Source organism: Centruroides sculpturatus, unplaced genomic scaffold (genome assembly GCF_000671375.1).
Source record: "Centruroides sculpturatus isolate CEXI.00-Female unplaced genomic scaffold, Cexi_2.0 scaffold277, whole genome shotgun sequence".
In the NCBI taxonomy this organism is placed as follows: domain Eukaryota; kingdom Metazoa; phylum Arthropoda; class Arachnida; order Scorpiones; family Buthidae; genus Centruroides; species Centruroides sculpturatus.
In genome coordinates, this window is record NW_019392628.1 from 426707 (window position 1) to 442713 (window position 16007).

Below are 16007 nucleotides of genomic sequence, written 5' to 3' on the forward strand. Positions count from 1 at the left end.
GTAAAATGTAGCAGTTGTAAAACAGAAATCTGTTGCATATATTTATATATTTGTTGTATTATACATGTAAATTGTAAAAAGTAATTCATATATTTCAGGTAAATGGAGAAGACTTAAGAACTGCAAAACATGATCAAGCTATTACTGCACTGCGTCAAACTCCACCAGTTGTACGGATGGTGGTGTATCGAGAGGCAGGACTAAATCATGAAGATGATTTATATGATATTTTAGAAGTTGAACTTCATAAAAAATCTGGCCGTGGTCTAGGTTTGAGTATTGTTGGTAGGAAAAATGGTCCAGGAGTATTCATTTCTGAAGTGGTAAATATTTTACTTTATATATAGAATAATAATTAACATACTAAATTTTTAATTGAATAATTGAACTTTAATAATATTTTATATTATTCAAGAAAAAGTAATTAGACTAGTCAATATATGTGTATGCACATTAGAAAAAAACTGGAAAGCTACAACAAAATGCAACTTGATCTAAAAACCACAAAAAATTATTAAGACAAATTTGTAAAGTTTAATTTTATATTACTATAAAGACAAATAAATGCATACAAGAAATTTTTATCAATATTTTAAAACGGAACGTTTAAATTTTTTCTTTTATTAAAAAGTTATATTTTAAATAGTAAAAACCAATTGTAAGATAAGCCAGGGGTTATAGGGGATGCCCTATTAACCACTTAATCGGAACAGATTGTTAAAATCCAACCTTGGTGTCGTCAGATGGTGATAGGAGGGCAAAAACAAGTGGGGAGATTAAAAGGTGTCCATGTGCCAAGAAAGACAGATTGGCAGGTTTAACAAGATAACAAAAGATTTATTATGTGATTAACTATAAGATACAAGAGGCTCCATATAGTTAGATAAATACAGGTTATATACAATTAAAAGCGGCTAAATGCGGTTACAAAGTATAACAATTCCAACGGAGCTACCCTATGATAGCTATGCCTAATTCAGTTGAGAGAGTTTGCAGTCTGCTAATAATTAGCTCTAATGTATAATATATATAACTTCTGAGTGCATACTCTCGAGCTTCTGGTAGCTCTCGCTTTTATACAATTGACATGGGAAAGGGGTCACGTGATCATCCATTGTTGACGATGATGATGCATTCTTGGCAGCTAACTGTCAACTTTTCCACTGATGTGTTGATATGACCGGTGACCTGCAATCTAATTCTTCATTTTTTTCAGGGGATGTTTACATTTCAAAACCTTACGATTAACATTAATTATGAAATCTTAAAAATTTGCGGGCTTACACAATTTTATATGAGGAACTAAACTAAAACTCAATTCCTGTTTACTATTAAATTATATTTATCATAATAATTTTTAATATGATACAAAGCTAGTATAAATATACCAAAATATAATGTTAAAAGTGACTGTTGAATGAGAAATTTGAATAAAATAGCCACAATAATCAGTCATAAAAAATTTCACTCTCATTATCTACTGAATGTAGAAAAAAATTTTTTTCATATATATTACATATAACCATTCAGAAAAAAGTTTTGTGATGAAAGTATTGTTATATGTAATGCAGATTTATTAATTATTTTGTAATTATTTTTTAAAATCTGTAATTTATATCATTGTTGAGAGGCAATGTATCACAGAATTTGCATTGATGTTACTTATTTTAAATTGTAAGCAGAAATTACTGTTATTATTATTATTACAATTTAATTAATAAATTAAAAGTTAGGAGCGTAGCAAAAGTGCCTAACAAATATAACAAAATAAAAACATAGTTTTTTTATACATATTTATTGTAATTATAATAAGCGATTATTTATTTTGATATTGTCTCAATGCCAGACTACAATTTTTCATCATATTTTTAATTTATTCAATTCAAAATATATGTTCTCCATCGCAAATTTGTAGTGTCTTTTCTCTGTATATCATTACTTTTCCTGACAACAACAGAGCCATGTCAGTCATCTATGTAATGCCATTTAGGGGAAAATTTTTGAACTGAATTCATGTGACTTCTGGTCTAGACTGGAAGTTTGTATATAGTTAATCATGTCGTCCTGCTCCTAAGCTTTCCATATCTAACTGTGTTAGATAGACTTTCATCTATCACAGAGATTAAGGAAGGACAGACAGATGATTGATATTTTATAGGTCTACAATTTTTTAAAATTGCAACCCAATAATAATAGATGATAATTTCTTTTGAAAAACTAAAATAGACAAATTTATAATTATAGTTGATTATGTATATGAAATATTCATCAACTATATTAAGCATTGAAAATATACCATTTAGAGAATTGATTTTGTTTAGAAAATATTTTTATGGCAATTATTAATAGAACTTTAGAATTAAGTACACCAGATAATTTATAAAAGAAAATATATGTTATGTAAGGATTAAAACACTGACAACAATTTTATTTTAAACTACACATTAATTTTCAATATTCCTTTTATTCTCTAAGTTGATATAAAATTCAACATATATGGTACAGATCCAACTAGATTCTTTATAAGCCATATAATACAAAATGTATAATTCATAAATGATAATGGTTAGTTGCAATAAATCTCCAAAACTGGGATAGAATAAACACACAAAATCAAACCAATACCAACAACTATGTAATTAATAAATAAAGAAATACAGTAGAGCATCGATTATCCGAATCAATTGGGGACTGGGGTTGTTCAGAAGATCAATGATTCGGATAACCGATTATGTACGGAAAAATATATTAACCTATCCCATGTTCAAATTTTTCTCCGTTGCGTGTCACTTTGCGTTGAATTTTCGTCGATGTTCAGCCTAACAAAGACTATTGTATCGTTAAAAATTATTTTTTTTATTTTGTACGAACAAAATAAATATATTGAAAAATATAAAAACAATAAAAAATTATACTTCAGAAGTTAATTTAGTATCAAAAACGTAAAATATTTGATTGCAGCACTACAGCACTGGCGAAAATTTAAATTTGCCGACTGGAATTCTTTTGGATGATTGACTTTCGGATAATCGACACTCTACTGTATTTACTAATGACTAATGTTTTTGTCCATCTAAAATATAAATCATCAGGCACATAACACAAAAAATTAATTTGAACGTGTAAACTTTTTGTATAACACATTTGATTTTAATGTAGCTGTTTTGTTCTGTGTTATGTATCTGATGATGTCTATTTTAAATGGACGAAAGCATTAGTAAATATTTTTTTATTTATTAATTACATAGTTGCTAGTATTGGTTTGGTTGTGGGTGGTTAGTTGCAATATACTATATCCCTTTCTTAATGCATGATTTGGTTAATGTGAGAAATTAATTGTGACAATCCTTTCATATATGTGACAGAATTTTTATTAACACTACCTTAACAGCTGTCTGTACTTAGCATAGATATGTTTTTATCCACAGATAAGGAGTTGGTGAATGAATATGCTATTTTCATGCTGAGAGTGATTTCCAATATAGATATATAGTTTAATTATGACAGTTGTGAAATTTAAGATGTTACTGCTAATCCATCAACCAAAGCCGAATATTATTGGGCTAGAAACGGGCTATAATAGTAATAATTTAATAGACAATTTGGTATTAGAATTATGCATTAGGTGTTATCTCTTGATAAATTTAATAATTATAAATTAATTAAATAATTTAAATATTAATTTTAGAATTACTGGAAGAAAAGAATCGGCCCAAAGTGGGACTCGAACCCACAACTCCTGCTTACCGGGCAGATGTGTTGCCATCTGCATGGAAGAGGAGATCAGACTGAAGGTCCGGGTACAGTAATTGGCAATGCATCTGCATGGTAAGCAGGAGTTGTGGGTTCGGATCCCACTTTGGGCCATTCTTTTCTTCCAGTAATTCTAAAATTATTATTTAAATTATTTAATTAATTTATAATTATTAAATTTATCAAGAGATAACACCTAACTCTAATGCCAAATTGTCTATTAAATTATTAGTATTATAGCCATTTATAGCCCAGTAATATTTGGCTTTGGTTTATGTATAGCTTTAAACTTATCGGGTGTAGTAAGGATGTTTGATTAGTTACTGCTAATGTGATATTGTATTATTTGTTTACAAGCTTATTTTAAAATTTTACATTTGGTTTGCATAAAATCAAATTGAAATGTCTGCAGTTAAAATGAATATCAGGCTTATTATGCATGCTTTTTAAGTTTTGTAAAGGATATAACACTATACAAACAATCAAAAATATTCATAGTGTATGGGGAAGATGATCCTAAATGTTAGACATGTCAAATATGGTTTTGAAATTTTGTTTGGAAAATTTTGAACTAAAAGATACAAAGCATACAAGGCACCCAAAAGCTTTTGATGAAGAGAAATTTCAAGAAGAAATTGTTAAAAATAGACAAGTAACAACAATTTGTAAATTTGCAATAAATCTTAGTATGTCACAAATATGATGATTGTATTTCACAGGCATTAAGTGGGAAAAACAAACTGAATCCAGTATAATTTTGTGTGATAAAGGTTGGCAACTCTAAGCTCTCATTTTATTTTTAAATTAGTTACTCATTTTTATCACAGAAAATTTTTTTACTGATGACAAAATTCAAATAAAAATATTTGTTATTAACCAAAAATTTGTTCTAGTGAGTGGTGACTGTTCGGTCAAGTACCAAGGTACCTATACCACTATGTTTGATTAACACAATTTGCATATATGTGGTAGGATCGAGGGATTATATTGATGACCCGATACTAACTGATCATATTTGTTACCTAGGTAACATCAATATTTCGATTATGAAACAAACAACTTTATTCAATAACATAAAGGGTTTGTCATTATTTAATTATAACAAAAATTTTATTTAATTAAGCACAAGAAGTGTTTGATTTAAATAAGCACATCAAATTTAGCATTATTTTCTAAATTTGATTAAGTTTGAGAAAATATTTTTATTTTCACTATGATTTAAATAGAGTTTTAGGAAAAGTTGTTAACCCTATAAGCATTTTTATTATCTTACCTTCTTCATTATTACTGTTACTATTTTCTTATCTTATAAATCTTATAATAAATACAAAATATTGTTCAGGAACAAATCAAAATAGTTTACATGAAGTAACCATACACAGTTACTTCATGCCATAAGTAATTGAGTATGATTATATAAGTTCTGGAAGTGAAGATTGGATGAAGGTCTGGATAGCATAACTGGAAACACGACTGCACAGCAAGTCTGGAAGAAAAGAATCAGTCCTGCTTTGAGCTGATTCTTTTCTTCCAGAACCTTCTAAATTAATTATTAAAATTAATTTAAATACAGTAGAGCAGTGGTTCCCAATTAGTGGTACGCGTACCCCTGGGGGGGTACGCAAAATTGCATGAAGGGGTACGCGCGGCAATCTAAACTCGGTCGATTTAAAATTTAAATGCATGAGATGGAGCAATCAAAAAAATAATGGGTGGACCATCAAAAATTCGGCAATTTACAACATGATGTGGAATGCACAAATTGTTTTATTTATAACTAAAAATATTCTCGAAATTTCATCAAAAAATGCATTTGTGACAATAACTAAATGAAATTCTTACGCAAGAAACAAAAATTGTACAATTAACACAATTTGTTTTCACGAAATTAATTTTGAAAATTTTTGTCGCTGTTATTTCTTGCGCGTGACAACGTGACTTCTTGCAGAGTATAATGAGACTTCACTGAGTTTAATAATCAGTTGCGACATTTCGCTTCTAAATTGGGTTAGAATTTATGATGTCAGCGAAGCGGCAATAAAATGTTTACTACCATTTTGCACAACATACCTCTGCGAGAGCGGATTTTCGGCCATGACAAACATGAAAACTAAACATCGTCACTGACTTCAACTCGAAGATGACTCGAGACTGAAGCTGACCAAAAAGCAACCAGATTTTACAAAGTTGTGCAAAGAAAATCGTGCACATTTGTCACATTAAAATTAAATAACCTTATGTTGTTTTCATTATTATTAGAATTGTATTTTAAAGGTAATAAATGTAAAAAGAAAACTCATTATATTTATTACTAGCTGTCTACCCACAGTTTTGCCCGCATTATATCGAATTTTCTCGTGGGAGTAAGATATGTTCTCGCAGTAAAATGTAGCCTATGTCCATCTGCAACATGTAAGCTATCTCTGTGAAAATTTTATTAAAACCTGTTTAGCGGTTTAGACGTGAAAAGGTAACAGACAGACAGAATTGCCTTCAAATTTATAATATTAGTATGGATTAATATGGATTTCTGCTATAAGGGGTACAAGAGTTTTAGCTCTTTCTTGAAGTGGTACGTAGGAAAAACTTATTGGGAACCACTGCAGTAGAGCATCGATTATCCGACTCCCGATCAACCGTCACATCAGTTAACTGATTGCGTTCTAGTCGGCAAATTCAAATGTCCGTTAGTGATGTGTCACTACAGTATTTGGCTAGTTTAATATTATTTTTGTTACATTTTTGGTGTTTTAGCTGGCAACACTAGCTTGACCATGAAAGGGATTCCAGTATTTAAACGAGACTTAATTTTCTAATTATGAGTGGTGGTTTGTTTTGTGAGCAATAAAATAATTTAAATATAATTTTTAATGATACAATAGCAATGATTATTATTTTAAAAAAAATTTTGTTAGGCTTAACATCGATGAAAATTCAATGTGAAGTAGGTTAATAGTGATATACTAATTACATGGCATATACTAATATACTATACTAATAATGTATTTTTTTCATTCTTTTCAGTTATCTGATTTTTCAGTTATCCGACAACCCCAGTTCCAATTGAGTCGGATAATCAATGCTCTACTGTAATAATAATTAAATTTAGCAAGAGATGGCACCTAACAACTGCCTCTAGTGTGAAATTACTTAACATTTGCTTAATAATAGTAGTGATAATATAACCTGATACAATTTGGCAATCATTTGGCTTAAAATATATTTTTATTACTAAAGATGCAAATAAACAGATATTTGAATATTAGAAACTAAAATGAAAACAATGACTAATGTTCTAACAAGACAGGAAAATCTTGACACATCATGCATGGGCACATGTTATGTTGGTCATATTTGTTGTAACATTTTGATTTTCTTGATAAAAACTGTTCATTGTGGCATACCTCACTGTACAGACATTCAAGTTCCCATTTATTGGAAATTTTAATGATTAGTGAATTTTGAATTATTTTATCAAAATTTATTAATTGGGCTGCAATTTGAAAAAATCGTATACCTATAAATTCCCACTGTCATCTGTCCTTCTGTCTGTCTTTCCTTAATCTTGAGAACAGAGTTAGATAGATGGAAGAAAAGACCAGATATAGAAATATTAGGGGCATGAGACCCCAATTAACTATATAGGAACTTCCAATGCAAACTGGAAGTCACGTTATTTTAATTCAAAACTTTTCTCCTGAAAGGTGTTAGATCAGGGGTGGCCAACAGTTTTTGCCCTGGGCCGAATTGGAAAGAAAACTTTTTTGACAGGCCGAACCTGAAGCTGCCCTAGGAAGATTTTGAGGTGGTGCGAGATCTCATTGTGGTGTCACCCCGTAGAGACTGAATTGTAGATAGAGATTACAGATACATTTTTCACATTATCATGCTTTATCAACATTCTTCACTGCACTTACAAGATTTGTAATGGAGGGTTAACTCTAAATACCCAGTGAGTTGTTGACCTTTTTTTTTTTTAGACGTCAGAATTTTTCATCGAGCTATATGGACTTAAGTACCTAATATTGAAATATTGATCATGGGCCATATGTTGGCCATGCCTGTGTTAGATAGATAACCAGCATGATTGTATTGTTAAAGGAAAAGTATGATGTAAAGAGGCAAGTCACTACTAATTTTAGAGAGAGAGCATTATATTTTAAGTTAAGTGAATTAAAAGTATGATTAAAAATTGCAGTCCAGCATTATGACAATGTCACAATAAATAATTGCTCATTATAATATAGATTTTGATATTTATATTTTTAAATCATAAAATCTCAAACTTTATTAAATATATAATTTATAATGAAGATTTATATTCATTTATATTCATTATAATTTATAATGAATATAATGATAAAATTTAAATGCTTAATGAAAAAACAATATATTAAATATTTTACATATTTTTTTTATTTGAAGGTTAAAGGAGGTATAGCTGAAGCTAATGGTCAACTTATGCAAGGAGATCAGATTTTAGAAGTAAATTTACATGATTTAAAAAATTCTACACAAGAACATGCTGCTGCCATTTTGAAGGTAACAATGATGTTTCAATTATACATATAATAATCAAATATTCAAATGGCTTTTAATGTTTAAAATATAAATTTTTTTTAGACAACAATGGGAAAGATAAATATGAAAATTGGTAGGTTAAAAGCAGGATCAAGAAGAAGTACTTCAAGCAGTCTTTCAAGTCCACAATTAGATGATAATACTGAAATGTAAATATCAAGTTTATATATATGTTGTTATAATTTTTATTATTTTTTTTATAAATTTCTTTTTAAAATCACTTGGAATAAATGAAGCTGTAAATATTGATGGTATATATGGTAAATTTATCAGAAGTATAAAATTAAATTTAATTGATAATTTAGTGTAAATATTTTAAACTTTTAAATTAATTGATGAAGTTAAATAATTTCTAAAATAAAAATCAGGAGTAAAATAGTAATATCGTAAGTCTGAAAAAAGGAATAAAAAATAGTATCCTTATTACATAAATTACTTTATCAAAATATTTTTTAATCAATAAACAGTGTCTCAATTATGGTCTTTCTATTATGTTCATTTAGAAAACATTTTCCAAATTAATCAACAACCTGGCTCCTGAGTTATATGATATTTAAATTTTTTAGTCAAATTTTTAATTCAAATTATCATATAACAATCTTATCGTTTAACTTTGTAATACATTTTTTCTTATGTGTGAATAACTTTGCTTTTCATTATTAACACTAGAATGACCATACTTTTGTTAGAGTTGGAACAGCTACAGTTTTTTTTTTACTACCCTTGCTATATATGTTCTTTAAAAGAGCAGAAAGATAAATATAAATAAATACATATTTATTTGTTAACCAATATCTGATAAGTATAACATTTCTATGAAATTGAAGTTAGTATAAAAATAAAATAAGCTCTGTATATGTAACTGTTTTAAGTTTTGGTTTTTGCTGCTCTTCTGAACCAGTTTCCCCTAGGCCATTATCTGAGTTGTCTAATGAGTGGTCTCCAAAGTAGGGTGCGCCAAGTTTCCCTTCAAAATACTACATGTTTGTCCTGTCTGCTGTCTGTCTAATCTTATAGTCATCGTCCCGAAGAAGTAGGCACATGATCACTTGTGATCATACACAGAAAAAAATTCAAATAGGGTAGCAGGAAATTTAGCAGGAATTATGTATTTATAGTGGAAATTTAGCAAATTTTTCTGACACAAAAAATATGAGTAATTTATTCCATAAACATAGAGGGGGTTACAACTTATAATTATTTTCATCTTAGGTGTACACAATCAAAAAAGTTTGGAGATCACTGGTCTAATGCATTACTGAGCACTAGTCAAAAGATTTTCTGTTGGTAACATCTGTATGGGATGACCCAGGACTATTTGCATCCGAATATCATCAAATATGTTGTAAAATACATTTATTGTCATTCTTGGGATGTAGCTCTCATGGAATATTTATTCACCTTTGATTTACAATATGTGCGCCAAATTTTGTAGTATTGTAAAATTATATATCTTCAGGAAGTTTTTTGTTTCCTTTGCATGTTTCATCATTTGGATGCAGATTGTTCAAAGCTAGAAACACTTTTTTTTTACTACTTTGAATATATAGTATGGCATGCATTACCTATCTCCAAGTTTTCAATCTTTACCAATAATTGCTAGAATAAGGTTTTTATAAGTGATTGTTACAGATTGAACTGTAACAGGAAAATATGCACAAACATGTCAGCACATATCAATAGCTGGACATACTGAAATTTTTACAACATTCACAGAAGTGCATGTTGTGAGTGCATATATATATGTTACTGCTAAAGTTCGAAAGTCATTAATGTGTACATTACCTAGCTAATCTGCAGATTAACTAGGGTGATCCGTTAAAGTTGTGAAAATTGTTCCATTTCTCAAATTACCTAGATAATGTGCAGAGTATCTAGGTCAGGGGTGTCCAACCTGCGGCCCAAGGCAAGTTCCAATGCGGCCCAATAAACGTGTAAACAAAACCGACAAATGTTTTAATTTATTATTATTTATTTATTTCAATGGCATAAACTCAAAGAAAAGTTTCACAAAGCCGTAAACCTTTATTCATATTTTATTTTTGAGTGGAAAGAAAATATTTTCAAATACTTGGAGATGTGTGAATGCGGAAGGATTACTAAATAAAGCTGGAGTTGTGACTCAATAGATTATAGACCCAAATTTGGGAAAAGGAGGGAAAGATGAGAAAGGACAAAAGATGTTGTAGTGAGAAACGTTAAATAGATTTTCTGTTAAGCAAATATGGACCTGTAAATTTTCAACCTTTTTCACTTCTTTATCTTTTGTCTTTGCCTCTTTTCCCCCGCACTTGGGTCTATAATCCTTTGATTCACAACTCCANCAATTTCTCTCTTCTTGTAAAGTTGTAATTATTTTAATTATTTTTATTTTCAAACTGATTTTAACCAGTTATATAGTAAGAAAACATTCCAATAGACAATATGCAAAGCTTTTTTTTTCAATTTACAGCAGTATTTATTACACAAAATTTAAGTAAAGCTTAACATGCCGATCTTGCCCCGGTCTCCCCTATAGGCCTATTATATATAGTTGTGGCCCAAAACTCTTTGACTTCTTCCAATGCGGCCCAGAGAAACAAAAAGGTTGGACACCCCTGATCTAGGTAATCCGCACATTACCTACTAGGCACTCAGTAAAGTGAAAATAAGATCTTTGCCACAAATAAATGTACCACAAATAGGTGTGCTTGTTGCAAAAACCAATTGCTATGAAATTCAAAGTGTCACCAATCTTTAGACTGCACTAGTAAGTAAGCACAATTCAGTTGGATAATGTTACCTATGGTGAGTAAAATGGCAGCTCATCTCTGATTCCAGCAAACAGAAGAAAGGAAACAGTGGGGACGCACGTTCTAACCTAACCTAACCTATTCTAATAAATTACCATAATTATTACCAACCAAATTATTAGAATAGGTTAGGTTAGGTTTGAATGTGTGTCCCCACTGTTTCCTTTCTTCTCTTTGCTGGAATCAGAGACGAGCCGCTATTTTACTCACCATAGGTAACATTAACTGCACAATTATATCATGAAATCACCAGAAAAAGTATGATAACTTTATTATTTTTCGTCTCCGGTCCAAAAGTAGGGTATCGTTGAAGTCGTATCGGTCCCCTCAGTTCGGATAGATACTCAGTCCCAAAATTTCATAGGTGGTTATCTATATAATAATTCCCGTAATTGTATTATTATTTTAAACCGTTTGATGTTTTGTATGTTTTTTAATTGGTTGATGATTGATTCTATCACCTAATTTGTTGATTATTTGATTGTATTAACTTGATTCTTTAGATATCGAAAATTAAATAAAGAATAATATGTTAATTTAAGCATACAGAAACGTTGCTGTTGTTCCAGCAAAGATCTTATTTTCACTTTACCGAGTGTCTAGTAGATAATTTGCAGATTACCTAGATCAGGGGTGTCCAGCCCGCGGGCTGCATGTGGCCCAAGGCAAGTTCCAATGCGGCCCAATAAACGTGTAAACAAAACTGACAAATGTTTTAATTTTTTTATTATTTATTTATTTCAACGGCATAAACTCAAAAAAGAAGTTTCACAAAGTTGTAAACCTTTATTCATATTTTATTTTTCAGTGGAAAGGAAATATTTTCAAATACTTGGAGATGTGTGAATGAGGAAGGATTACTAAATAAAGCTGGAGTTGTGACTCAAAGGATTATATACCCAAATTTGGGAAAAGAGGGAAAGGTGAGAAAGGACAAAAGATGTAGTAGTGAGAAAGGTTAAATAGATCTTCTGTTAAGCAAATATGAACCCTTAATTTTCCAACCTTTCTCACTTTTTCATCTTTTGTCTTTTCTCTCCTTTCCCCGCATTTGGTCTATAATCCTTTGAGTCACAACTCCAGCTTTATTTAGTATTTCTTCCAACGTTGCAAGATTTGGCTACATTGCACCAAATGTGGCTACTTTTTTTTTGTTTGACGTAAAAAATATCATTTGGCGCTTTGACTACTTTTTGGGTTACATATTATTTATAATTATATTAGTTGAATAAAAATGCACTTTAAAATGGTGTTTCGTCGCTTTTTATTAATTAGAGACCCAAATAAAACAAATATTTGTGTTTTTCAAATAAATTTTCGTTTGTCTTTTTTATAGTAAATGAATTTGTCTATTTCTAAGTAAAATTGAAAGTGTCTGTAGAAGTAATTTTTTAAAATATCCTTTTTCGTTATAAAGATTTAATACTTATTATTATAATCTAGATGTGTTAATCCTTTAGTATACTTGTATATTGGGCCACAAGTATATATAATATATACTTTTGGCCCAAAACTCCTTGACTTCTTCCAATGCAGCCCAAAGAAACTAAAAGGTTGGACACCCCTGACCTAGATAATCTGCACATTTCCTAGGTAATTTGAGAAATAGAACAATTTTAGCAACTTTAACAGATCACCCTAGTTAATCTGCAAATTAGCTAGGTAGTGTACACATTAACGACTTTCAAACTTTAGCGGTAACATATATATATTTATTTATTTACTCTTCTTTATTCATATATATATATATATTCATTGACAGAAAAGTTATGCACTCAGATAGAATTGTGTGATTACTGCAAAATTCAGCAGATATCTATTTCAGCTAGGTATGTAAACTATTACTGTTCTGGTTGCTAGGTAAAGCTACCACCAGAGTGTCTTAAAATTGCTATTTTAGTATCCTACATAAAGGCTCACTGTGTGCAGAATTTTCATTATACCTGTTGTGAGAAACCAGGGGTATAAAATTATTCTATGTACCACTTAACCCTGCGTTAGTGCACTGAGTTTTTTTTCGGCATTAGTGCAGTGGGGCGTTTGTCCACCCCAACATTTTTTTGGGTCTATAAACCATGTAAGTAAAAATTCATAAAGATTTACTCATTTATTTGGTAAAGGCATGTGTCATTATACATATGATTATATTCAGGTATGATTACATATTATATTAGTACATAAATCCACGAAAATAAAAAACAACATTTATCAAAACTCATTACATTAGATCTTATTATTAAACCAATAGTAAAAATCTAAATTGTTTTTTAAGCATTTTTGTCACTCTGATTCAATAGCTGACATTGTACTTTGGCACTCAGTGCAAATGACAAGCAACTTGCTATGTTTGGTATTTTCTCAATGTGTTTATGAAAGTCAGCCATTTTGAATTAAAATAAACTTAAATTATTTTTATTCACATTGATTATTATATCTATATTATAAATAATAAATGTGGTCACATTATAGTTATTTTTAAAATAAAAAAAACTAAATAAATATTTGTAAAATTTAAAAAAAAACGTAATTAATACTGTGGGGTGTTAGGACACCCCACTGAAAACTCTTGTTTTTCTCTTACTGGAATTTCTGCAGCATCGTAGTAATTTCTGAGCATGCTCTATACATAAAATCATGAAGCTACTGAAGAGGACACAAATATTTCTTGCGAAATCTATGAATAGTGCAACTTTTAAAACGTTGGGGGTGGCGAAACACCCCACTGCACTAGCCCAGGGTTAACTTAGTCAATGGATGGCTTGTAATAGAAAATTTAAGAGTAAAGATAGTGAAATCTTAGTCTAGTCAGGACTGACATCACATAAGGTAATATATTTGCACCCTAACTCACACTATTAAGATTATAATAAAATTTTAAGAGGAAGGCTATAAATACTACAAGTGGGGAGATTGTGAGGAAGTTTGATAGGAAGTCTGATATTTAACTAATAACTAATATGGCAATTTACTTCCAACTTAACAAGTATATATATATATATATATATATTTAATAAACAAATAAAATTAAGAATACAACTGAATACAATATAATAATATAGAGGTAATTAACCTCTAACTATAACTATATTAAGTTATATTGAGAGAGAGTTTACCATAATATTTAATAATATACTTCTATGATACTTAAGTATTAAACTTGTATAGGCAGAAGTTGAGAATCCAGGGGGAGACCAGGCACAAAATTATGTGTTGACAGATAATTGGAATTGATTAATCCACCCAGAATTTGGCATGTATAACCCTTTTATACAGAAAAAAATTCTCCAATTAGGAGCAGAACTCTTTGTCATCTGACCAAGATGAAGTTAGGTCAAAATTTAGTTATAGGATGTGATAAACTTTTCTAAAGGAAGTAAACTGGTGGGAAAGGATACTGTATTTTCTTGTTTTCCTTAATTTCCCTCAAAATTTGTAAAAGTGTGCAATTTTAGTGACAAAATATTACATCAAATTTTATAATTTTATAAAAATAAATGAATTTCAAATTCAGATTCTCACACTATTGTTTGGAGGTCTTCAAATACCATGCATGCCTATATGATTCTGTCAAAGATATAAAACACCTTACAGAGTTTGAGAAAGGCTATATCATCTAGCTGAGGACAGTGGGATTCCATTTTGCTAAGTTACTCACCATCTGGTCTGTTCTGACCTGACTGAGATGTTGGTGCAATGGATACATAAGGGCATACATATATGGTAGATAGGCTCTGGATACCCATACAGACTACAAGAAGAGACAATTGTCTGATCATGACACAAGCAAACAGCTTTAACAGTATCTTTGTCTATCTTGCTACAGGATTCTGTAATTTTCCATACAATTGGCAGGTGACTAGCACAGAGGCAAATATTAATGAACAGTACAATCACTATGTATTCTGCTATTAGCACTCCAACATCATCTTTATTTTCAGTGGTGCCATGACAGAGAAGCATGGTTGCTATGAATTGACATTGTATTATCTTTAGCAACAGATCCCAGTTCTGTTTGAATGGATAGCCATCCTGCTATAGTGTGGAAGACCACTGGTGAGCTCTTCACTTCCATTTTTACTGTTGAGTGGTACATTGCAATCACTGCTGGTATGCTGGTTTGGGGAGCCATCTCATATGACAGTTACCTCCAGAAGTGATGCAAATGATGTTGATGGCACACTGGTATGTTCAGGAAATCCTGCACCCTTGTGTTGCCTTTTATGGCATGATATAAACAGCCATTTTCCAGTAAGATAATGCTTGGCCACACACAGCTAGAGTTTTCCAGGAATGTCTCCCATCACATTACCACATTTCCTTGGTTTTCTATGACTAAGAGATCTGGGGCAACAGTTGCAACTTCTGTGGACAAATCTGTCATAGGATAGCATATGGTGTCTGTATGCCTTATATTTAACTGTATTGTTGAATATAAGAACAAGAAATCCTACAGAGTGCTAAAAGTTTTTTAAAATTGTATCATTATTCCATAAAAATTGTTCCTTTGCTATGATATTGTAATCACTTATTACCATTGTCATTACTTTCACACTAATAAAGCATTTCATTTCAATGCTTTATTAGTGTATCATCTTCATCTTGATGTATATCGTTTTGTCAGTGAGGGTATATTTACTGCATGCGTGTGTGCATGAATATGAATGTGTCAATATATTTGAATGAAGAAAAGTCAAAAAGTTTCAAACTCATACTGCAAAAATTATGAACATGGCATATCTGCAAAATTTATTAGCAGTCAAATTGAACATTTGGCTATTCTAGTGTTAAATCATATTTAATTAATAATCTTTGAGTAATAATTCTTAAAACATTAAATAATTTTTTATATAAAAATAAAAATACATAAGAATAAATTATTGA

At 30.2% G+C, this 16007-nt stretch overlaps 1 protein-coding gene across 1 annotated transcript in view; it reads left to right on the forward strand.

Annotated features, from left to right (window-relative positions):
- Window positions 1-16007, forward strand: part of LOC111617796 (multiple PDZ domain protein-like) — a 144864-nt gene that overhangs the window by 122152 nt on the left and 6705 nt on the right. Inside the window, exons 16-18 of the mRNA XM_023359099.1 lie at window positions 99-323; window positions 8179-8295; window positions 8377-8483. Coding sequence (XP_023214867.1) covers window positions 99-323; window positions 8179-8295; window positions 8377-8483 — 449 coding nt within the window. The remainder of the gene's footprint in view (window positions 1-98; window positions 324-8178; window positions 8296-8376; window positions 8484-16007) is intronic.